Source organism: Microplitis demolitor, chromosome 1, assembly GCF_026212275.2.
Source record: "Microplitis demolitor isolate Queensland-Clemson2020A chromosome 1, iyMicDemo2.1a, whole genome shotgun sequence".
In the NCBI taxonomy this organism is placed as follows: Eukaryota; Metazoa; Arthropoda; class Insecta; order Hymenoptera; family Braconidae; genus Microplitis; species Microplitis demolitor.
Window position 1 is genome coordinate 24519904 of NC_068545.1, and position 25166 is coordinate 24545069.

At 32.1% G+C, this 25166-nt stretch overlaps 3 protein-coding genes across 3 annotated transcripts; 2 read left to right on the forward strand and 1 right to left on the reverse strand.

Annotated features, from left to right (window-relative positions):
• Positions 1–6727: 6727 nt before the first annotated feature.
• On the forward strand, positions 6728–7598 carry LOC103577961 (larval cuticle protein A2B-like). Its single transcript, XM_053741015.1, has 4 exons — positions 6728–6739; positions 6817–6979; positions 7077–7375; positions 7467–7598. The coding sequence occupies exons 1-4, from the start codon at positions 6728–6730 to the stop codon at positions 7596–7598; spliced, it is 606 nt and encodes a 201-aa protein (XP_053596990.1).
• Positions 7599–19646: 12048 nt separating this feature from the next.
• LOC103577936 (periodic tryptophan protein 1 homolog) lies at positions 19647–21959 on the forward strand. The gene is made up of 10 exons (XM_008558829.3): positions 19647–19839; positions 19904–19962; positions 20038–20162; positions 20241–20426; positions 20492–20599; positions 20677–20851; positions 20916–21074; positions 21150–21258; positions 21329–21656; positions 21760–21959. The coding sequence occupies exons 1-10, from the start codon at positions 19777–19779 to the stop codon at positions 21864–21866; spliced, it is 1419 nt and encodes a 472-aa protein (XP_008557051.1). The 5' UTR covers positions 19647–19776; the 3' UTR covers positions 21867–21959.
• Positions 21960–22332: 373 nt separating this feature from the next.
• Positions 22333–25130, reverse strand: LOC103577937 (YY1-associated factor 2). Its single transcript, XM_053741052.1, has 3 exons — positions 24671–25130; positions 24106–24599; positions 22333–23819 (listed from the first exon to the last, which is right to left on the reverse strand). The coding sequence occupies exons 2-3, from the start codon at positions 24280–24282 to the stop codon at positions 23478–23480; spliced, it is 519 nt and encodes a 172-aa protein (XP_053597027.1). The 5' UTR covers positions 24283–24599; positions 24671–25130; the 3' UTR covers positions 22333–23477.
• Between the last annotated feature and the right edge of the window lie 36 nt (positions 25131–25166).

Genomic DNA, 25166 nt, shown 5'->3' on the forward strand with positions numbered 1-25166 from the left:
AAATATAAATTTTTCTATCTATCTAACAATGCCTATTATAGATGTAAACAAAGCCATTAATTGAAATATAGAATAAGAACATAAAAATATAAATAAAATATAATAAATGTTGGGATACCGGAAGCCTTTAATTGTTCATTAACAATAGTTTCCGCTGGTAATACCCACCGCACTGTATTTCAACAGAGTATTAAGCAAATAACCGGGCTGATGACTACGCATCACGGGTATGATATTTAGTAGAAATAATATAATAGCGAAGCTCGAGTTGTAATAGCATAGGTATCGCGTCAGAGCAGCTAAATCACTTGTTCCCAAGCTGAGGTAAAAACGGCGACACGAGGGGCGCAATGTGCTTGGGTTGTTTTTGGTAATTGGCTGGATCGTGCCGCGTATACTAATACATTTATATTGTTGCGTAGACTGTCCAAATGATGAGCATGAATGTCCCCGCCCCAAGTATAAATTCATTAATTTGAATCTCACAACAAAATCAAATTGGTACATCAAATCTCTTATTTTGGCGAATGAACGAGACCTGAACGTGAATAGCATCAAATTTACATAGAAATAACGCCATTGAATCATTAATGTTCATTTAATTATGCTAATAATAATATATATATATATATATATATATCTATACCACGTTAATTAATTAATTAATTTAAATCACATGACTTTAGGCTTAATTATTATTGTTGAAAAAATAATATCGAACGGAGCCAATTGTCATTATAATTATAAAATAGCTAGTCGTAAAAGCAGCTTAATTCAGAGTCCAAGTTGTTGGAGACCAGAAAGAAACTCACCCGAGAGTGAGTCTAGGCAAGATTGTTGAGCAAAGTATTTTTATCTCTTATGGTTGATTGTACGGTACGCATCCCCGTGGGCAACAAAACACGAAAGAAGAGACAAGAGAAGCACGTGTGTGCGTGAGACACATGGCAAAAGCTTGAAAACGAGAATGCTCGCGTTGACTCTTAAACTCATTGGTAGTCTGAGTGCAACCCCTAGGTTACTGTCTGCTAGGTGTGGTTGGAGGTCGTGTGGATCGCGTAACGAGTTGGTTGGTGCCGCCGCGGGGCTTAAAAGCACCCATGCCAAGAATATATCTCGTTTGCCCCGGGAAATGAAAAATATAATGGTCGCCGGCGAGCGAGGTATCTTGTATGCTTGCTCTACGCTCTACTTCTTTCACTTTGCAGTACTGAAGTACTCTAGTGAGTTCTCCAGCTCCGGAGTAGAGCTTAGAGTAGAGAGTTCCTTGGCATATGAAAAGTGCATAACGTTTGACTGGATGATTGCAATAACTCTATAGCCCTCGGTTAAATATTATACACATTGGTTACAGCTACTTTGCATGATATCTAATCGCGATAATTGAAAAGCTTTTTCATCCTCTTTTTCCATTTATTTTTTCTTGGCCTTTTACCAACTTTATTTTTCACCAACATACTTTTTAGATCAAAGAAATTCTGCATAAATTCATGTGTATTTCCAACGCATGCACATATACACACACACACACATACACACACACAGATTGCTTGGAAAATGCTGGCAGATAAGTTGATATAACAAAATAGAACGGAAAAAGCATCCAGTGGTGACAAAACTCGTTGATACTAAGCTTGTTTTGTGAAAAAGTTTTCTCATGAAATCGACAAATAAAATGGGATAGGATACCAAACAGTTTCACACTGAATACCAATGTATATAACACTAAAAACAAGATCCGATGATACTTTTCACAAGCTCATCTAATTCTTATACGCCCGTGCGCGAGCTTGTTTAACAATTTTTATTTTTTTCTTACAATAAAATTCTCCAAAGAAAGTACATGTGTATAAAGATTCGTGGTATCGAATTTCTACAACAAACTTTTCGCTTTCGCTTGTTTTTTTTTTTTTTTTTTTTTTTTTTTTTTTTTTTTGTCTTCATGAATGATGAAAGCTCCACAATGTGACCGAAAAGAAGCTGTAAAAAAAGCCTCTTAAATATGTGTTGAAAAAAAATTTCATTTGTCATCTAAACCTGATGTGAAATATAGATATATACAATATATATTGCCAGGCTGTTCTATAATGACTGTTTTTTTTTTTTTTGTGGCAGTGATATCTTCCAAAAGTTGATGAAGGCCAACGTCAAGATATCCCGGTTGATACATCAGTCTTGCGTAATGGGAATATCATAGCTAAGCATCTTGACGTAGTGTAATCAAGGCTGCAAGAAAAAGCAATTAAGCCTCACGCACAAGGGTCGGATTCACCCTCAAACAATCGAGATCCAGGAATACCAAGTTGAATAAAAGAATAAAATAAAATATGATGTGCGCATGATTGGGGTATCGCGTTCCAGCGATCACGAGTACTGTCCGTTTTGATAGATAGCAACTTTGCTCTTTTATATCGCTTCTTATATTTTTCTCAGTACATATATATGTATATACATAAATATGAAATAGAAAAATATATAACAACAATAATAGTAATAACAGCTCGAGGATAGAAAATAGACTACAAGGTGGGGAGACTACAAGATTGGTTGTATCGACTTGAGTCATTTTCTCAACGATACCTCCAGGATTCGTAAATACACGGAAAAAGAAAACCCTGTACATGTATACTTTTCTCTCTCCTCTGTAGGAAGGTCCCAAGCGATAACAGAATTTTCGTCTGGCAAGATCCGTCTCTCACGAACTCTGTGGAGTTTCTTTCATTCGGAAAAGTGGTCTCCGCAACGTGCGATTCGAAGAATTCCATCTCTTTTGTGGTCTATTCACGCTGTTTTAGATTTTCCTTTGCGATTTCTGTACAACATTACCCAGTGTCTTGATATCATGGAAAAGCTATGGAAACAATTGTTCGATTTACTCAAGTATCGACAATAATAATAACAGCAATAATAAAAAAAATGAATTTATCTAGGAGATTGTATCGAAGGATGCGACAAAAATAAATACAATAGACAGTAAAAATGTTTTCTCATTAATTAGCACTCTGTAAAATTGGGATTGCAGCTTTCAATTTACTAATTTCTGAGATACGTTTCTTTTTTTTTCTTTTCTTTTTTCACTTGGCAAACTCCTAACTGGCTGCTTTACGTCATCTATAGAGCTTTTCTTTTGTTACTTTAATGTTGGCGCTTGCTCACACTCATTTTCCGCGTGTGTGTATACAACACCCAAGGCTGTGTGTTGTACCATATAAAGTACATTGCTTGCCGGAATAGCTTTGTTATCTGGTTAGCTGGTCGACAACAGAGTCCGGCAATCCGTTTCGATCAATCTATATACGAACGACGACGGATGAAAGCTCGACAAATAGATTGAAACCGGTAGTTGTAGTGTTGTATCGTGCCCGGCGAGACTAGACGCTCTTTCTCGAGAAAGAGACACAAGTACCACGCCAATTTTTTTTTTTTTTTTTTTTTTTTTTTTTTTTTTTACAACTTTTTTATATATTTTTTTTTCATCCTGTTATCAGAAGGATGTAATCCAGCAAATAAATCCTGTTCGTTGCAGACGCCACGAATTACTTGGGGGCAACAAGCAACTCTTATATCGACTACGAGACACACTGCGTCGATACCAGAGTTCGACGATCACGTTGTCTTTCTATAAATATCTTCTCTACTTTCCTCCTTGTTCTTGTCCTCCATTTCATCCTCCTTCATCTCTTTAGATCTGATATTTCAACAACAATAACGAACTGTCCACTCCTGTTTTATCGTACTATGACTTTATCGATTCGATTCAATCTACTTTCAATGATGATAATAATAATAAACAATAGATGAATTCAGTAAATTCAATTTGATTCATTTTATGTAATTGACTCAACTTTATTTTACTTGTTTATTTAAAAGTCACTATTAAAAAAAAAAAAAATAATACTTTCGTCTACTTACTATCGGAACATCGAAAAATAAAATAAGTAAATAAACTAATAACGCGCTAGTTGGTTAAATAAAATTATAGAATAATAAGAAACACCAACTGAAAACTCAAGGAAAAATAAATAAAAAATTAAAAAACCAATAAATTCGATAAAAGTATTGGAAGTTTGTCGACAAAGTGAGAAAAATCGGAGCTATATTCAGTGTTATAGAGATGAAATGAGTAACTTCCTCATGAGTATAAGAGACTCGATCTAGTCTAAGCCACGGAGAGTACCCTTGCAAATTCAACCGCAATGTTTTTCTGCGCTCTATATTTATATCTTCTCCACTGGAACCTTGTAGCAAATGTTTTCTTTATTTACTTAAACTTTTTCATCTCTTTTCAAGGAAGGAAATAGGACACGACTGAAAAATAAGTCTCGGGGTCAGTAGTGTCTCGTGTTCTTTCCGCAATTCTACAGAGCACCCAAAGACCAACTGGGTCAGCAATCAACATTTGCAACAGATTGCGCTCTGCACGCTCACCACGCATTTTAATTTTTTTCTTTTTTTTTTAACATCTGCCAGAGGTTTTTTTAATAAAAAAAAAAAAAAATATATTCAAATTAAAAACAAAGTTTTTACAATTGTTGCAACCTTTAAATAAATATAAACTTATTTAAATTTTCGTAATTTTGGTACTTCTGAGATTTATATTGAATCACTGAAAACTTTTAAAGTTTTGTCACTTTAATAGTTTGTCAGTAATCCCTCGACTCACCTAGCGTTTGAAAATTTTATTTGAGTACTTTATGATACGACATTTACTACCGATCACAAGATTTTTTATCTGTAAAAACTTCTTGTATTACATGAAGGATATTAAATTCACTTTTCATTTATATACTTAACCAGCAAAAGAAACAGATTTTATTACTTTGTGATGCAACATTACTAGTTATTATTATTTTAAATCCGAAATATTTAAATTAAAGAATAAATGAGGTCACGTTCGATAAATAAATATACGAAAAAATAATAAATCGTCATAGTGTGAAGGTTGTATTAAAATATTTCGATTTAATATCACAGTAATTTAAAGAAAAGTTAAGTAAAGTGAACAAGGTAACGGCTAAAAAATAGCTCGTGGTGATTTATTGTCAGAAAATATATAGCAGAATAAAAAAATTATAATAAAATAAAATAATGATGATAATAATAATTTAGAGTCGCTATTGGATTTTGTGGAATTTTAGTAAAGTTACCGATTGGGATGCTGTAGCTTCCAATCCATTAAACTTTAGTATTGATAAAAGAGAAATACCGTTTTTCACGGTATCGATAAGAGCATCACGCCGAGGTTGCACTAAAAACAATTATTTTTGACCCCCGACTGAATCGATGGGCTTTATATAAAATTATCGGCAGAGACGGAAAAGTAAAAGAGTAAAGAACAAGCGGGAAAAGGTGATGAAAACGGACACAAATGAATAAGAAGAAAGAACCGAACCAGAGAACTGAAAAGTTGACGATAGAATCAGCACTAAATTTAATGTAATTTCCGGTTTCATCTAAATGTAGAGGGGATGTCGTAGTTTTATTTCGTTTCAAAGAGAATTACTAACGATTCCTTTTACCTAAAACCCGAAAACCGATAATGCAAGAACTTTGAATTAAATTAACATTAATTACCTGGACTGTATCATTAAACAAAAGAACCCATTTTTTTATCTCTTTTTTCTTTACTTATTTTTTAATTTTTTTAGTTTACTTTATTAATATTCCGGTTGAACTCAAAAATTTATAAAATTATCCAACTTCCGCAATAGCAATTTATAATTATGTCCTTGGCAGTTAAATAAATTAGCGTGATTAAAAATAAAAAATCACGAGAAATGTTTAACTGAATGGGTAATAAATTTAGTGAGTAATTTAGAAAGCTGAGAGAAGGTTTTCCGAGCCAGACTAACAATGAAAATGTCGGAAAAAAGGTAACACGGGAGCAGAGGGGGATTTTAAAGAAACAAATCTTATGTGAATGGTATTTTCTAAAGACGAAACTAGAGAAACGCGGAGGTAAGTCAATTTAAAGACGACGATTTAGAGGCTTTTCGTATAATAAAACGATCGAGTGGGGAATTGTAGCTATCGTTTGAATCAAGAGAGTAAGATCCTAAGGTCCCAGAGGTACTCATCCCCAGTCTAAATGAGCGACCGATCTCACTGCCAGGCTGCCACGGCGAACCCTCTAAAGTCCAAAGAATAGAGTCACTCGGTGATAGATTTCATGTTTAAGAAAAGATAAATCTGCCCAGAAACCTACACACGTTTTCTTGGAAATCGAAAAAAGCACATGAAATACCTACTTTTTTCGGTTTATTTATGTTTTTTTTTTTTTTTTTTCTTTCACTTCTTATCCAAACCCTTCGCTTCACCAGACGATCAACCTGATCAAATCGAATTTCTCCCCAACACACGTCCAAAAAAGGCAGCTTGCGAAATCGAAAAAAGAGCATTTACGAAAATAAAAAAAAATTTTCTCCTCTAACAAGTGATAAATAAGCAGATCTCTTTCATGGTTACAAATAAATATATACTATTAACATTTGTATTAAACCAAGATATTAAATTGTCTTACTCTGGCCTTCATATGATAGTTTAGTAACGCTCTTTCCGGATGATATTTATCTCATTGTCCCCGTAAGTCCCGTTTCATTACGTGCTCGGATTAATTGTAACACAATAACGATCTAAAGGCGGGGTGAATCGATTCAGTCAGTATAAATTCGCCAAAAGACTCACTACAGTTCACAGATTAGCTTCTGCTTCTATTAAAAACACTACAATGGCTCAGAGGGTAAGCCAGCCAACAATTAAATTTAAATAAGCAATTAACACAAATATTAACAAAATTTTTTTCACAAAATGTTTCAGTTTGTTATCATTGCTTCATTTCTGGCATTAGCTCGTGCTGCTATCATCAGCACACCTTCTGCTGCAACAGTTGCTGTTTCTCGACCAACTATCGTCGAAACTGAGCCTTTTGATCATCATCCCCAGTACAGTTATAGCTACGCTGTAGCCGACGATTACACTGGTAAATATTTATAATAAAATTATATACTAAAATCAAAAACTAAAACTCTCAAACAATCAATAATAATAATAATAATAATAATAACAAATTTGAGGAGATAACAAAGCCCAACAAGAAACACGCAATGGAGACATCGTCCAAGGCCACTACAGTTTAGTAGAACCTGACGGTTCTCAACGTACTGTTTCTTACGCAGCTGATGGAGTCAACGGTTTCAATGCCGTCGTTCAGAAAAACCACAATATCAACGTAAATTCCCAACACACCGTCGCTTCTTCAGTAACTCCAGTGAGAAACACCGTAGTCAGCAGACCAGGTCACATTTGGACTCAAGCTTATCCCAAGGGACCTTCGGCTGTAGTCGCTACAGCAAACGCCAACGTTTGGCGTCACTCGGTAATTATTTAAGTATATTTAGGATAAAAAAAAATGATGATACTAATTTAAAAATTTCAATTAACGGATCTATGAACTTGTTTTTTTCCAGAGCTTGGGCACTTCACCCTATGTTACTTCTAATCTCGTGGAAGTTGGCGCCAGAGCTGGGGCTCTGTATGATACGCAACCATGGGTTGGTACTCTTGGCTATGATTCAGCTCGTGTAGTCAGGATTCACTAAACGTCATTGTAAAACAACACTCTTTATCCCTACACCATAAACTGGATTAAACTGACGTGCTTAATTTAACGGTTAATCTGATGAAACAGAATTTTATAATAGTAGCAATAATTAATAGATTTTAACGGCCAATTACTGCCTTAAATAAATTTAATTTCATGTAAAAATTTACAATTTTTGTTAAAAAAATTAATTTTAGTATTTTGTATGTGATGATGAAAACAGAAGTAAAATAAATTTCTGATGAAAATTAATAAAAATTTGTTTTTGTTTATGAAAATACTAAAGAGGTATGAGCGTAATATTGTACAGTCGGTGCGTGTGCCAGGTTAATAAAGTCCGTTGAAATTGGCGGAATATTTTCTAATAAACTGAGCGCTGGACTCGCTCGTAGCAGACACACCAGGTGGGGAAGACCGCGAATATTTATGGATATTTATGGATCGTAGTTCACAACTCTCTACTAACAAAGAATTTACTCAAGTCAAAATTAATTGTCGTTGATATACTGCCAGGTGGACTTTAAAAATTATTATGATAAAAATATGAGTATAGTAGATAATTAATTGAGAAATTATGCAACTTTGGTATGATGAAAATTTAACAAAGACTTGATAAAACTGTTGGAGTTGCACAGGAAATAGAGCAACGAGAGACCAACAACCATTTCCACTTTGCGTGTGGTTTGATGGTCTAGTTGTCAGAGACCAATCCATGAATAAGTAAAGACTTGATGAACCTCCAGCCAACTTTGCTGGAGTCTCAGTTAGACTGAGATGTCACGATATAATAGAAATATCAACTAAACACAATTCGGTTATTGATGTCAATTTATCATTGATGGGTTTCAATTTAGGGTTAATGCGTCATCACTGATGCCCATTATTAATCATCATCACAGTGTCCGTTAAGGAACACATAAGTTTCCGCAGTATCTGAAGTAATAAAATATAAAATACTTGGTTTATTTTTATATCGAAGGATACTATTGTTCACTTTATAAAATTATCATTTAATAATTTAGTAAAGATAATAATATTGTACCAGCAATAATATTAAAAATAAACTCAAACACAACATTGTATTTATTACACAGTAGTTTTAATTAGGTTATTTGGTTTGCCTGAACAATCTGGTGCCTTTGCAGTGAAAATATACTAATGAAAGGATAAAATTTCCGTCTCATATGTAGCTTTATAACTATATAGCTATAGATAGATACAAGCACCAGTAGCATATATGGATTTTAATTTCAACAATCTCATTCGAGTGCTAGTGGGATGCACGTCGCTGGATTTTCTCAGCTCTTGTCTGCACAGATAAGAAGGCAAAGGAGGTAGAATCTGCTGGAGATCCTCAATTTATAAGATTAAAATGAAATTGCGAGGAAACGACGTATTAAAAATACTTGCTTGAGAATCTGAAGCCCCTCAAATGAGTTGAATTAAATTTCTCTCATATACAGTAGACGCCCGCTATTTTCCATGGCTACAAAAAAATATTATTCGCTCAATAGTTTTTTATTATACAGCATTGTCGCACAATTCGAAAGCTAACCAGCGGGCAATTGAATCGCCTCATGCTCTTTTTATTAAGCTAGATATGAAAGCTGAGATAATTTACATTTTTTAGCTCAACGAGAAATCACATTCTGAAGTTTTAAAAAAAATCAAAAAGCAAAAGTGCGTTATTAGTAAATAAAAGATTAAGATCGGGAGAGAAATATAACGATGGAGAAAAAAATAAACTTTTCTTGGCTACAGATTTTTTTAAAGAGAATGTCAATATCGATGAAAACAAGAATTTTTTATAAAGAGGTTTGAAACAAAAAAATGTCTTGACCCAAGTGGTTGTTCTGCGAGCGCCTCGAATAATCATTCCGTAAATTAAAAAGTTTTCTTATTTCAAAAGTTAAAGCCGAGGGTGGATGACTCGGAATAAAATAAATTATCGAATTACTTCGATTAAAATAAGAGTAAGAAGCAAGGAGTGAGGACTGCTACACGGTGGATGATTATGGTGGGGTGTAAGCGCACGTTTTCTGCGTTTCCTCTACCAAGTTTCAGTGAAAATAAATTTTAAAATATATTACACGAGACCAGAGAATTATCTCAGTTAAATCGACATTCAGCAAGATTAATGTACTCGAACTTGAAATAGAAAGTAACCAGTGACATTAGCGCTAAATTCAATAATTATTTTTTTGTTTTTTTCTTTTTTTTTTTTTTATATATTATACCTCAGCAACTCCGTACCAAACTTTTACGAAAAATAAAACTTTTTCACATTTTAAAATAACTTGAGTACGTTAAAAACGTCGCTTTAAATTAAGTGAGTTAAGTAATGACTCTTGAGTAACAAAGAGTGCATAAGAATTTAAAAAAAATTTATATTTATAGAAAAAAAAAAAAAATAAAAAAAAAAACAACTGATGGTTTAAGCGGAATAAAAAAATTAAACAAACCCGTATCTATTTTCAGCTATTTATCCTGAAATGTAGCCGTTCTAGTAAAACCAATTCGAGTGGTAAGGTCCTTTCTCACGGCAGGAAATCCGGGTGAAAATCCTCGCAGCACTACCGTAACTCTGAGTAAATCCAGCCTCTATCCTTGTCTTCCACCTTGGCCGAACCCCATTTACCTACATCAGCTATTCTCCTCTAAAAGCACCACCCAGTACTCATTCGTTTTAGTAGTAGCCTCCAACAGTTTTTAGTTATATTTTATTTTTCACTTCTTTGTATTTTTTTTTTTCTATAGCTGTTGTGTTTTGTATGCCCCACTATATCTAGATACTAGTCTCGGTTACCAAAATAATTACCCAGCTTACTCAATACTCATTAACCAATCACTTTTTATTGTAAAAAAAAAAAAAAAAAATAAATTATCCAAAGACTCTTGAGAGATTTTAATCTTCCAGTCTATTAGAGCTGATTAAAAAAGAGAGAAAACAATAATGCGTCAGGTGGTTGGGTAAAAATTAACTTTTTCTGACAGGCACTCGGATGCTAGTACTTCCTAGTCTCAAAAATTTTCTACTATTTTTTTAAATTGACAATAACAGAGAGTCAGCACTCAAGTACCCCAACAAAAGCTTTTGCCACTGGGAATATTCAAATTCACGCAAAACCACGTCAGTATAATTACACTGTTGACTGCACAAAAAAAATTACGACAATGAAATACGTCAAGCCTCGCCGAGAGTTTGTAGGTTCCGGTTAGGAACTCGTGTTCATTAGTACTCCGAATGATGAATTTGCTAAATTCTCTAGCTTTAATTCAAACCTGGCCAAATGTCCAAGTCACAGTAAACACACAAATCACCAGAGCTTGATAATATTTAAGATCCCTAGTTGATAGTTGAGATGATTTTTTGTATCTAGATTATAAATTACACCTTGAATAGGACAAGGTAACAAAACCAAACCCATTAACAAAATCTAGTATATATTAATTCTCTTTAAAGCACAAAGAGAGTACACAGTCTGTGGTTTTAATTCGTGCTGGCTTGTGGTACGTGCTTTTACGATGAAAAGGCGGGATGACCTTCTGAATTTAGTTTATTTCAGCGTTATTTAGTTCTCGATCTTGTACTATGCTAAGTATTATGAGTCCAGGACACTTTGCCAGGACATTGATAAATATTCATAACTTTATAGAGCCAACGAATAATTTATCAATTTAAAAATATGTTATCAAAAATATAATATCATTTTTTTAATAATAATTTTAATTTAAACCAGTAACTTTTGGTCGCTTCAATACCGATTAAGCATTTCAGTAGATCAATTATTTATATCGGCAACTTTGGTGATTGAAAAAAATTTATTTATGAATAATGTGGGCTCGAAATATGGTTTTATTGGTTACCAGCTGATTTAGCCTTGGGCAGAACAATATACGCAAGGTCTTAATCAAAAATTCGATCTGGATTAGTACGTCCGATCGTGCATACCAGATTGGATAAGATGCCCTGAGGTTTCGATGGGCAGACATGTAACACGTATCTATCAGTTGATATCTTTTTCATTCGCGGTATTAATTTCATTTTTATCTCTAACAAAACTAATTAATAAGCTGGCCAATAAACAGCTTTGTTTTATATTTTTTTTAAATTTTTATTACCGTCCATTGAAAGCATACCGCGCGATACAATAACTTCCGGCAATGTCCTCAGGCTGTTTTAATTTAATTACGGATTATTAACGCTCGCAATGTGTAATTATATTCATCCATGTCCAGCTCTTTGACTAACTGATACGCCCCCGGGCCTTTATTTTACTTACACAATTTGTAAACCCGTTCTCATTTACATCCATACAGTTATCATACATTTATTGCCAAGTTTGTTTAATACAAAGCAAACATACAACGCTGACTAAACACATAAATGACTACTGCGATTCGTCCGAATCAAGAAGATTCCAATTTTTTTTTTTTTTTTTTTTCATTATTATTATTTTATATAAATTTAATGAATTGCATTAATAATTTACTAAAAAAATAATTATTGCTTACTGTTACAGATTATTTTCTATATACGTTTTTTTTATTCAAAAAAATCAAAAAATTTTTTTTTTTTTTTTTTTTCATTAAATATTCAAGATATCCCATTTTGCCTCACTTTATTTTTAATATCCATAAAAAAATGAATTACCCATAAATTTAAATTACTTATCTATTTATACCCGTCTTTTTCATAGTATTTTAGTCTCTAAATATCATACTGACAAATGAGTCATAAAAAATAAAAAAAATAAAAATTTTAAGATTTGCCAGCGTAAATACATGATTATTTAAAACTATACACGTCACACTTTTCTTATCATACCAAATTTATTATAACTCTAAATAAAAAGTGTAACCAGCCGAGCCAAAGGGCTACTAAAGCCTGTTTTTCTCTAGCATTCTCCGGTATTCTCTAGCTCTTAGCATACCCCATACCAGCATAATTGTATTGAGTGAATGCAAACAGAAACTCTCTACCGAGTTAAGTCGCGGAGTTAAGTCGCGTGCGCAACAACTATGAGCGTAACTTACGGTCTACGTTTATCGCGTGTGCCCATACCACAAACATGTATCCGCGATACAGAATCGATCGTCAGAAATAACCGTTGGTTAGCTCGTTAGTCTCATCATCGATATCATGAAACAGCTTATACATCATAACATAAATTAATTTAATTTTAACGGTTAATTAATAACAATAACTTATTTAACAAATAAATCAATTATTTAATACTATCAAGAACGTCGGGCTTTGTCTCTCGGTTCGCGAATCACTAAACATAAATACTCTCGACATATACAGTAATAAATTATTTAATTATTATATATAACAATAGACCTTTGTTATGAAATTTAAATCAGATATAAATGTTTAATAAAACGTGGTGAATTAAACAATCGTTGACAGTCTACTCATGATTCAGCTCTATTCAAGAGGAAATGGGACATCGGGAATAGTTGATAGTTAATGTACATAGTCTATTAAAACAATAAAAATAATTAATTATCCTAAGAACAGTGTACAGAGCAATAGAGTTAAGCACACTTCCCGATAAAAGCGAATGCCGTGAGAGCCTCGGTTTCGTGCTGTTTATCGACCGCGGCGCCTTCACTCACGAGTTAACTGGATTACATTTATAAACTCTGATCCTTTCCCCTTTCCTCGAGCTTCACTTCACCACCCTCATTGTCATAGTATCTATATCTATGACTATGACTGCGACTATGACTATGACTATGTTTCTTTATCTTTCTCTTTCTCTCAGTTTCTTACACTAACTTCTCAACAAAGATGACGACGACGACAACGACGACGACGAATATTTGAATAAGCACAAACATGAACACTCGCGGTCCCGACACATGCCAAGATTTACGACATTATTAAATTTGTATCATGTTGAGCACGACGTGAGTGTTAAGATAGCCCAATGTGCGCTCTGGCTTTACCGTTTTAAATAAACGCAAACGCTGACATATTCACGTGCCGAATGGCTACAATACGTCTATTTAACAAAAAATATATAAAAAAAAATTTTATTTCCCCGCATGAGAGAGTGAATATTTTTTCGAGATATTAGATAATAAATTATGAGATTTAATCTTAAATATTTATCGTGACTTTATTGGACGATAAAAATGAATAGTAAGATACATTAAAAATATATATATATATGAACGATAGTGGATGCAATTATCGTATTACAATTGAGAAAATAAGATTAACTTGGGATTATACTAATTCAAGTGATACGTCTCCACGTCCCAGCCAGCGAGAGAGCAACTAAATAGTAAATTCTCACTTACACTTGCACACAAACATTTAACTTGCCCTATACTATTCAAAAGCATTATGTCACTCTTACTTGGAAGACTACTGGAGATAATCTTATATCCTTCCTTGGTTGAATTGATTAAGAGACAGATTATATTAGTGAATGAGATCTTACTTTGCAGTTGTATGAGAAACTGCTCATTTAAAACTTTACCTACAACGAAGTTGGAAACTCTTATCTTTCGACCGTGACAACATAATAAAACAGATATACTTTATTATTTATAATTTATAATATTAATAAATCTATTATGGTCTTTTTCGTTTTTCAGATTTATAATTGATCTAGCGGGGGTAAATTAATTAGCGATCATGAGCGGGTTCAATTGAAATGACGAGCTTCAAGATGGACAGCTAATGACATAAAGAAATAAAATAAAAAAAAGCAAGGGATTAAATAAAAAAAAGCCTAGAGGCAATTACAGTTTGCGTCCTCGAGAATCTAAATAATGTCTAATTAACATAATCCAAATGAACACGAAACGAGGTATCGTAACGTAAGACGGTAGTGACGATCGGATCGAATGATAAGCGCGTAATGTCTTGACTCCTGTGACCACATCATTAACCGCTTCAACCAACACAAACGATCTCGACATATAACTTAAATACATATATATAAATGCATAGGTAAAGAAAGGTATAGCGAGCTCATGTGAAAGGTATATAGTTAACTATATACGCGGTATTAATTCGCGTGATTATTTGCATGAGAAAGCAAACATGAAACTTGGGAAATTAAAAGCGAGTCAAAATCATTCGATACTTCTTTGCAAACGAATCGAATGTAACGATATCCAAGTAAACCAGAAGCAGAAGCAGCAGTAGAGTCATCAGGGAAAATTAAAATGAAATCGCCTGAGAATTGAATTATGTGAAATTGTTTAAGAAAGACAAATTGCGCTGTCGAAAGAGCAAATTTTTCTGTTAAAATTCATTTATCGTATTTCTAATTGTAAAACTATAAAATACGATGAGGAGAAATGAAATTGATCGACAGGAAACTAGGAAACTCGATGAATGTTGGACGAGGAGGATAAACTGGGAGTTTGGGAAATGAAGCAACAACGGGCATACATTGAGGGATGACTGCATAATTAGAATCGACACGCCCTCTATTACAGGTACCCATCCTACAACAGTATAGTTGTAGAGTGACATCTCAACTGCCGCATTTGACTATTGATTGAGGCTTGCTTGGTGCTAGCAGAGAGCTTGGTGCTCTCTCCTTTTATAACAACGACCCTCGTTCATTGTCGAGTATCTCGATCTCGCTCGTTTCAATGTCCTACGCCTTTATAAACCCCTAGTTCAATGCGTGGGTGCATTATACGCCGGCGGTTTGCCTAAGCACGTAGTCAAATACTACTCTACGTGCGGAGCCCGTGAACGGGGACAAAAAGCCCATCATTCGTGCTCCCTCATTGTGACACTGTGGTCTCGCCACAAAGCTCCTGCTACACGACTTGACACTATCGAAAAGTCGAGATTTTATAACTCTATTACGCATACTTGATAGTCAAAAAAAAAAAAAAATATATATATATATATATATATATATATATATATATATATAAATATAAAATAATTAACTTCCGTAGGCATGGAAATTAAGTTTTTAATTTGGACTTTTAAATCATTAAATCAGTGAGTGAGGCATCAGTTATTCCGTAGAATGGAAAGACTGTGTAGACTACAGAGCACACAAAAGCACATGACGTGCCGGGATTGGTTGATGTTGGAGTGGCTTGGTGGTTCATCGTCGTCTTGGACTATTTCCTGGTTGTGATACACCCGAGCAGCCCAACTTTCTCCATTATACCGATCCGAATAGAATCATTAATTCAGCTGAGGTCTCACTGGATTTCGAATCCTCAATGTTTCTTATTCTCAATTTGCGTTAATGGTCGCAGCAGTTTGGTGAAGTCGATACTCTTAACTCTCGACAGAGTCTATATACATATATATCTATAGCCACTAGTACTAAGGGATAAGGATTTCACCTGTGATACATCAATGTCTCGTACAACCGATAAAGAGGGTTGTGTCCCTCAGTCCTCTAAGATATCTTATTCCCTTGAGAGTAAAACAACTATTTTACCCAGCACACAAACGCACACATACTTATACACTTACTTCGATTTCCCTCTTTACAAACAGGCCACTGCAGAATCCAGAAAATCAAAATGTCTTGGGTACAAAATCAATTACAATTTTTTTACTACGTTATCTTTACACTTTCAGGAAGACCAATTTTCATTCTTACACTTTTTTTACTACTTGTCTACTTTTTTTTTATACCAAACGAATCGATTTATTTTTCCCCTTATCCAATCCAAGATAGCTTTCATTTCAATTTCCGGTCACGCCAGAAATCTCGAAGTTATGCCATTGAATACCAACGAACTCGAAAGCTCAACTGTCGGTATAAATATAGGTATAGGTAAAGACATATATAGAAAAGGAGGATCAGGATTAAAAGGCAAAGGGTAAGACGAATAAAACTGAAGCCATCGTCTCTGTGCACCACTGATAACGTTAGATTATAAGTTGGTTACTCCGGATAACGTTTTCTCGTACATCTTACAATTAAACCTACTCTTACTCTGATAATATCCATGCTCTGCTTTAATGCCTTGAAAATTATTACACGCGTACATTCAAAAGTTTACTATAAAATTCAAATATATTTAACATTCCTTCAAGGTCATGACCGCTTCTTCGCATTTCGATACAGAAATAAATTCTCCTGCATTATTTATAACTTCAACTTGGATATTCCAGCATGAGTTAACAATTTACAACAAGTTATTTATCTGTGAATACGAATAACTATAAATAAATAAACGAATGACCGTTCGTTCGTCTCGAATAAAAAAAAAAAAATAATTCCGCGTTTTTATTGTATCAATTCGAAGAATTTTCGATCCTAACGATTTTGTCAAACACGCTGTTGAAGTGGTTACTAATGCAAAGCTTCGTCTCGTATCGAATTTGCACGTCGAGCACGTTTGTCTGTCTGTCCATTGGGGTATCAGGTGCGCGTCTTCGGGGATCCGAGATCCGGGATTCTGGGTTCCAATTTTGTGTGTAAAAGAGGATTGCCTCGAATTATTATTTTTTTTTTCACCATTTCCTACTCTACTTGTCAGCAGTAGAAATAAAAAATATATTTATGTATAGACATTTATTAAAGCTCGAATGTATATCGAGTATCCAAGGACTGAGTAGAGTGAAATAGAGCTAGAGGTTGAAACCCTCACACAATTGATTCTTGCGTTAATCTTATCCTGATATAGTGTCAAAGACTTTTTTAATGGATCAGCAGACAAGCTGATTAATTTATAGAAGCTATCAACAATCTTAAAAAAAAAAAATATAATAATAAAAACAAGGGACAAAAGAACCGGGAGTAATGAATAAAAATAAGAGTACTTGTGATGTTTTATTATCGAAGGAAAATAAGTTGTTCAGTCTCAGAGAGAGGACAAATTATGCCAATACTTTCACGCTTAGCGGCACATCGATCTAGAGGATGGTATATAGCGTGAGACGACCGTTGGGAACGACACCGTAGAACAATTCCGTATTCTGATAAGTCTCTTATACAATGATTGTAGGAACCTTATCCAGGAGAATGGTCATCCCCTGGGAACCTGAATATGTCTAGAATAGCGAGCCAAATTACCCGTAAAATTAGTGCGGAAACTCGGAATTTATTCTATTTTAGGATGGAGCGTAAAATAAAACAAGTAAAGTAAGAAGAAAGTTTTGACGATGAAAAAAAATACTAAAGAAAAAGAGATGATAAATTTTACCTTGACTTAAATTTTCAGCGGGGTTGTACATATTGCTTTTGAGAAATGGCTAAAAAAATTTATTATTTTCTTACTCTTTTTAATAAATATTTGTTTTTTAATGTGAACGTAAATAGTAGGAATTTAGTTTTGTTGAGTATCTTTGAAAACGAGCGACAAAGTTTCTTCATTTTACAGATACAGTGCTGGAAAAATGAGGCACTCGAAAATGCGTATTATACTCTCGTTATGTGAGTATACGTGTTTTTTGTTACGAGAACGACGAACTGAGAGGAGCAGACAAGGCAGAAGAGGGAGGGAAATGGGTAGATGAAAGTGGGTGGTAGAGCCTGTTGAAGGAAGTGCCAGTAGACGAAAAGAGGAAAAAGATAAAAAAAGGAAAAAGAGAAAGTGAAGAACGGATCTTGGAAAAGCACCTGCGCCAGTATAAGGAGGGTGGAAAAGACAATTGATGACACACGCAAAAAAATAAAAAAAAAAAAAAAAAAAAAACGGAAAAAATACCTCGAGGGTTTTCCCTCGGTTGTCGCTCAGGTCTTACCACCCTACTCGGAAAAATATATTACATGATATCAAGACTTATAAGCCCAGTTTCAACACTGCGTCGATGAAAAACATCTGGATCTATAAATTTATTAGTTATAAAATTTTTTACTTTGTTTCGGATTTATCACATTTCCTAGGATTACTTTTATAAATTATTTCCAGGGCGGATATCACAAAAAATTTCATCTTTGTCCCATAACTAACACAGACGTTTCGAAAAAAATTTAATGACAATTGTCGAGCATTCGAATAAATATCAGATCTTTCAAACAATTTAATAAATATAACTTTTAATCAAAAAAATTTTCTATCTACTGATACTTTTTTTAAATCGAAGGATTTTTATGAGAAATGTAGCGTACTCTAGCGGAGGCAGTATCAAACATGTTGTAAAATTTTGTTGTCGATTATATCAAGTACGACAATGGTAAAAATTTTTGAATGTAAAACAATATTAAAAATTAAAAACTCACCAGTGATGAACTCAGCTGCATTTCTTTTCTGCGGTTGACACTAAATTTTGAAAGTAAAGAACAATTCTGGATAGTAAGCCTAATCTGTAAAAAAAAAAAAATAATGAATACGAAAAATAACATATGACTGAGTGTTACGTCCAATAAAAAATTACGTGCTCATCAGAATATACCTCCGACAATAATTTTGACATTTTCATTTATTAATCTTTATTACATGGGTAATTTTACTTTTAATCTTCAGAAAATCTGTATCAATAAATAAAAATGTATTTTTTATGTTTGCATAAACTGTAAAAAATAATGATTCGTAAATTAAAATGCATACCATGAGACTCATCGTGATTGCTAAGTGCTTTCAATGCCGATTTTATTGCCAACTTATTTTAAAAGACATATTTTATTAAATTTACGAATTATAATTATAAATTTTATTTAATTGTCACGTTATTTGCATAAATTGGGTCATATATATTTATTTAACTGTACTTCTATTACAGTGAGCTCCTACTGATGTCGGTTGACGTGTGAATTCAATAAAAATGACTCAAACGTTCGCAAAGACGCAAATTCTGCAGTTTCAATGTAGAACACAATAATTTTTGTCGCTACTGTTTCATTTGGCGGGAGATTTGAAACTCTTTAAATTGTACATATATATATATATATATATTTATATTTATATAAATGAAAAAAAAAAAAAAATTAATAATTATTATTGTCTCTTACTACTTGATAAAAATACACAGATTGAAACAAAAGAAATAAATGCAATTAATTTTAAGAATTACAACCAAGCGCTTTTATTTTTATCAATTGCTGGTAATTATTAAATTATATTTTTTCTTACCTGTACTCTGTACGTTTACTGTAACCTATTAAATATTTAAACACCACGTGCTTTTCAGTGCTTTTACTTACTTACATTGAACAATATTGTAAATAATTAAAATATTTAACAATTAATGAATACAAAATTATCAATAATTAGCAGGAAAGATGAATGTGATTCCTTGTTGTACGTGGGTTAAAAAAGGAGTTGCTGCTGCTGTTCCTGATAAAGTATTTTATTATTTTTATTTATAACTAATTGTATTTTATGAAATTAATTATAAATAATTTTTAGGTGCAATTGACAGCTGAAGAGCTTGAGGGAATAATAAAAAAGACTGAATCAGATCTAGCGTATGTATTTAACTAACTACTTAAATAAATTTTATCAATAGTAAGTTTGCATTAATTTTTTTAAAACAATTATAGAGATTTGGAAGCTGACTCGGATGCTGATTCTGACAATGAAGCAGGATGTAGTAACGCTCTTAAGAAAAATGATACCTCAAAATCAATGGACGATGAGTTTAATTTTGCGAATTACGATGAAGAAGGTACCTTTGGGTTTTTTACTTTTACCAGTAATTTAATAAGTGATTTATTTATCATTTTTTTTTCTTTTTAATTTGTAGCTGGTGATATCAAAGCCAGCATGGGAGGTCTAGCATCAATTAATCCTGACGGAAAGGATCCTTATATAACAGTACCAGAAAGCGATGACAATGACTCTGAGAAAGAGGATGATATTATTAAACCTGACGATAATCTTGTCCTATTGGGACACGTTGACGGAGATGCTAGTATTCTCGAAGTATATGGTAATTATTGAAATAAATAATTGATAGTTAACTTATTTACAATTTAATCAATTAAATGTTTCTAGTTTATAATGAAAGAGAAGGTTCATTTTATTGTCACCATGATATTTTACTCCCATCATTCCCACTATGCCTTGAATGGCTAAACTTTGATCCTTCTGACGCTAAACCAGGTAATTTTAATGTTCTATAATTTAATATCTACTAATTTCCATATTAATTATTAATTAATAAAAAAATAATTGTTAAGGAAATTTTGTTGCTATCGGAAACATGACATCAGTCATTGAAGTATGGGACTTAGATATCGTCGATTGTTTGGAACCTATTTTTAAACTCGGTTGCAAGCCAAATAAAAAAAAAAATAGAAAACGTGTTGGTCATAAAGATGCTGTGCTGGATATAGCATGGAACGTTAATTTACCGTAAGTGTTAATTATTTAAATTATTATTCTTATCAACTTACTAATTATTCTGTTTTATTTGTAGGCATATATTAGCAAGTGGATCTGTTGACAAAACGGTGTTGTTATGGGACATTGAGAAAGGTATTCCTGACACAAAGCTCGATCAGTTTAATGAAAAAGTCACGACTCTTCAATGGCATCCACAGAAACCTTATATGTTACTTACTGGATCTGAGGACAAGTAGATATTTATTCCTAATAAAAACAAAATTTAAACTATTTATTCTATTTTGCTAATAAAAATGATAATTTTTAGAACAGTAAAATTATTTGACTGTCGAACGAGTGATACTTTCAAAAACTGGGAAACTACTGGAGAAGTTGAACGTGTGCTATGGAATCATTTTAATCCAAACTATTTCTTTGTAAGTATTAAATTAATTATTTTATTTTATTTCATTTAATTAATTGTTATAATTAATGTGTTTTTTTTAGTTGGGTACAAAAAACGGTATTGTTGAATGCATAGACATTAGACAAGGACAGCATTTGTGGGAAGTAAAAGCTCATGACAAAGAAATAACAGGTTTATCACTCAGTGTATCATGTCCAGGATTTTTGGTAACGGCATCCGATGACGGAGTAATTAAAGTATGGGACTCATTGGTTCCACAATTATTAGAACCAGTTTGGGAAACAGAAACAAATTTAGGAGCCATTCAGTGTCTGACTTCATCTCCTGATAGCCCATTTATAATTGCTGCTGGTGGCGATCATAAATCAAACAATTTCAAAGTATGGGATTTAACGGAAATAACAACAGGTAAATTCATTTATTTTTTAATCATTAAATTAATTATCCAGTCTACTATAATTTTTATTTAATTATAATTACAAAAACAATTTATTTTTTTTTTTTTTTTTAGTAAACGAAAGATTCCGATCAAGAAAATTGATTGAATCAGTCCAGAATAATGACACTGACCCAGCAAATATTCAAGAGTCTGAAGAAATGGAAGTTACTGATGAATAAATTTTAAATAAACAATATATAAATTACTTTTTCGAAAAATTTATACAAAACTTCCTTTTATATGAAATAAAAAAAAAATCAACTTTGTTACTATTTTCCAATTCAACAAATTTATTTGCAAATCACGCAGCAATAAATGATTAATTTAGTCACATATAACGTACAATTAACTATACGATTTAGATGCATTTTCTTTTAATTAATAAACTATAAAGACAATGCATTTATATCCAAACATAAATGACATCTTAAAAGTACAAAATTATTATTTAATTAGCTTGTAATTAATTTATTTTCATTTTCCATTGGAAAAAGTGTGCTGAGTTATCATTTCCATTAATATTCTTGCGAAAAATATAATTTCAATAATTAATTCACATCTACAGCACCTTTTTACAAAAAGAACAAAATTATATATATATATATATATATATATATATATATATATATATATATATATCCACAATATATTTTTAATTACAAGAGTAAATTGAATATTAATTATTTAATAATTAAATCAATTACCAAATAATCATTCAGTGGAATATTTTCCCATCCCCGCTATTGGTTTGCTAATAATTTTAATACTTCACAATGAAGTACTCAGGACTATTGTCCTATTATTAAACTATTATTTACACACTTAAATATATTTATTTATTTATATAATATATATATATAATGGCATATTGTTAATTTGACGCTATTACAAAATTATTTAGATAACAAAATAACATTATGCACATTAAAAATTTTTTATTAAATGCAGTGAAAATTTCAAACATTGTTTACAATAAATGAGATCTATGATAATTTAACAATAAATCATACAAAAATATTTAAAGATCAGTTGTTATTAACTTCGGAATGATAAACAGTAGAAATTATTTTATTTCTTTTTACTTTTAAATATTTCAAAGTTCTACTGCATTTATTTCGATCAACATAAAAAAGAAAAACTATTTATTTTAATTATAAATAAAAAATATTATTTTATGTTTTGCTCTATGGCAGTGTTAATTGAACAATTAAAATTACTAAACGCTTACATTAAAAATAATAATGACTTTAAGTCTGTTGATTGGCCGTAATATTTTTTTTTTATTCCTTCTGCATTTGGTGTATGGAAAAAATCTTAGAGGAAGATCAAAAATATTGAAAATCTGAATTAATTTTTTTTTTTACTTTTTCAGATACAAAATAAAAGTAAATCTTTATAGGAAATTGTTAATTATTTTTTCAAAGTACTTGAGACTAAATTTAAATAAATAAAAAGAAAAAAAAAATGATTTTGTGTGTAATTGGGCGTAATGAACAGTCTTTTATGAAATAAAAAGGCACTTGCACCATTTAATATAACGAATAAAATTTAAAAACAAGTATATTCTCGTTAAAAAAAAAAAATTGTGCAAGAAAATGAATAAATTTAGAAATATTAGTTGCTTGTAGAAATGATAAAATTAATAGCAGTATAAAAAAAACATGACAAAGAAATAATATAAATGAAAATCGTACCAACGATGCAGATAATAGATAATAAAAAATATACATTAATCTATAACTATCAATACATATAATAATAATGATTAATAAAACAATCAACTAGTAATTTCAAGTGTCAGTACCAATATCTAGACTCCGTGAGTCTTGATTGGAGTCATGCTGACTTCCATTTTCCGAAGAAGCACTACTCGATAAGCCCGACTGGTCAGAGTTCTTTTTAACTTTAGGCTTATATTCGGTTATAATTACGGTAACATTGTTAACAGTTACTTCATTTGTTTGGGCAGTACTGCGATCGACATTTTTCAATCGCGGTGGATGCCGGTTTTTCCTTCTCGGCTTATCCAATTTACGTTCTTTGTTATCCTTTGACGAACTTGTCGTACTACTCCCACTGCCACCTTCTTTTTTACCTGGCTTCAACAGAGGCACATACTGTTGTTGTGCAGCCTAAAAAAATAAATAAATAACAATTTATTTTTATTCATAAAAACTCTACCCAAGTCTAAAAAGATACATGTAATTGTTAGCATAAATGTGATGATAGGATTTATATAAATGACCTGTTTATGAGATAAATTTAAATGCGGCCATAAATAATCATGACCAAAAATTTACTAACAAAAATATCATAAATATAAATAGATATATTTGCATTGTAATTTATAACTGATTATTTTTTATTTGAATATTTAAAAGATTGATAAATAATATAAAAAAAAATAAAATTATGAACCTGTTGAGCGGCCAATTGAGGATTGATGCGGGGTTTCCGCGTAGAAGTACCTTTACGCACGTCGCACATTAGGCACTTGAATGCTTCTGCTGTATTTCTGTACGTGCAGACACTGCAGTCCCAATAATTATCTTCCAATACCTTCGCCTGACGTTTACCGCTTCCCGAATGGTTCATTGTTCATCTGAATAAAATTTTAGTCACCGCTTAACCTTCTCAAAAGAGAGTATTTCTCTTTATGCGGCTTGTTCGTTTCATGTAAATTGATTTTTTTTATCCTTTTTATTTTTTATACAAACAAAATTAATAAAATAAATAAATAAATCCTCCCAACAGGCTCCTGATTTACTCAACTGCGTTGATCGAAATAATTCACCAGTCGTACATCAACTTGATGTTATTAATAATTTTTTAATAACTTTATCAACTCTATCTCCAATACCATCACCATGCATCAGTATCTCCTTTATATTCGTCATGATCAAAGTGCCCATCTGAAGTAAAATAAAATAAAATAAAATAAATAATTATTACAATAAATTACTTAAAAATAATTAATACTTACAGAATAAAATTAATAATTATTACAGAGTGATAAAATTTTATTTTTATTTAATTATTGATATGTTGAGTATCATTTGTCGTAAAAAAAAAAAAAAAAAAAAAAACAAAACGTATTCGTAAATAAGTAACAAGTTATTGAATTTTTTTATTAATGTAAAAGTAATTAATCATTCACAAGCACCCATTGACAGCCACAAAAATCTTCAACTTAAACACGTACGACGTTCAATTTTTTTCTTAGTTATCACACTTATGTATACCGAAATTCACATATCTAAAGATTTTTTTAATAAAACCTTATCAATAAATAATAAATTATCTATATGTAGCCGTATTTATTTATCAGATGGACAGTTTATATTATTGTAAACGTATGCAACATTTTTTGACAAAGCTACGAACTAACGAAAAATAATTATTGACAAACAATATCTTGTGGCCGTGTGGCGTTGCAGGCGCTGCTAACAATTACTTCCTACTTGGGAGTTGGGAGTGAC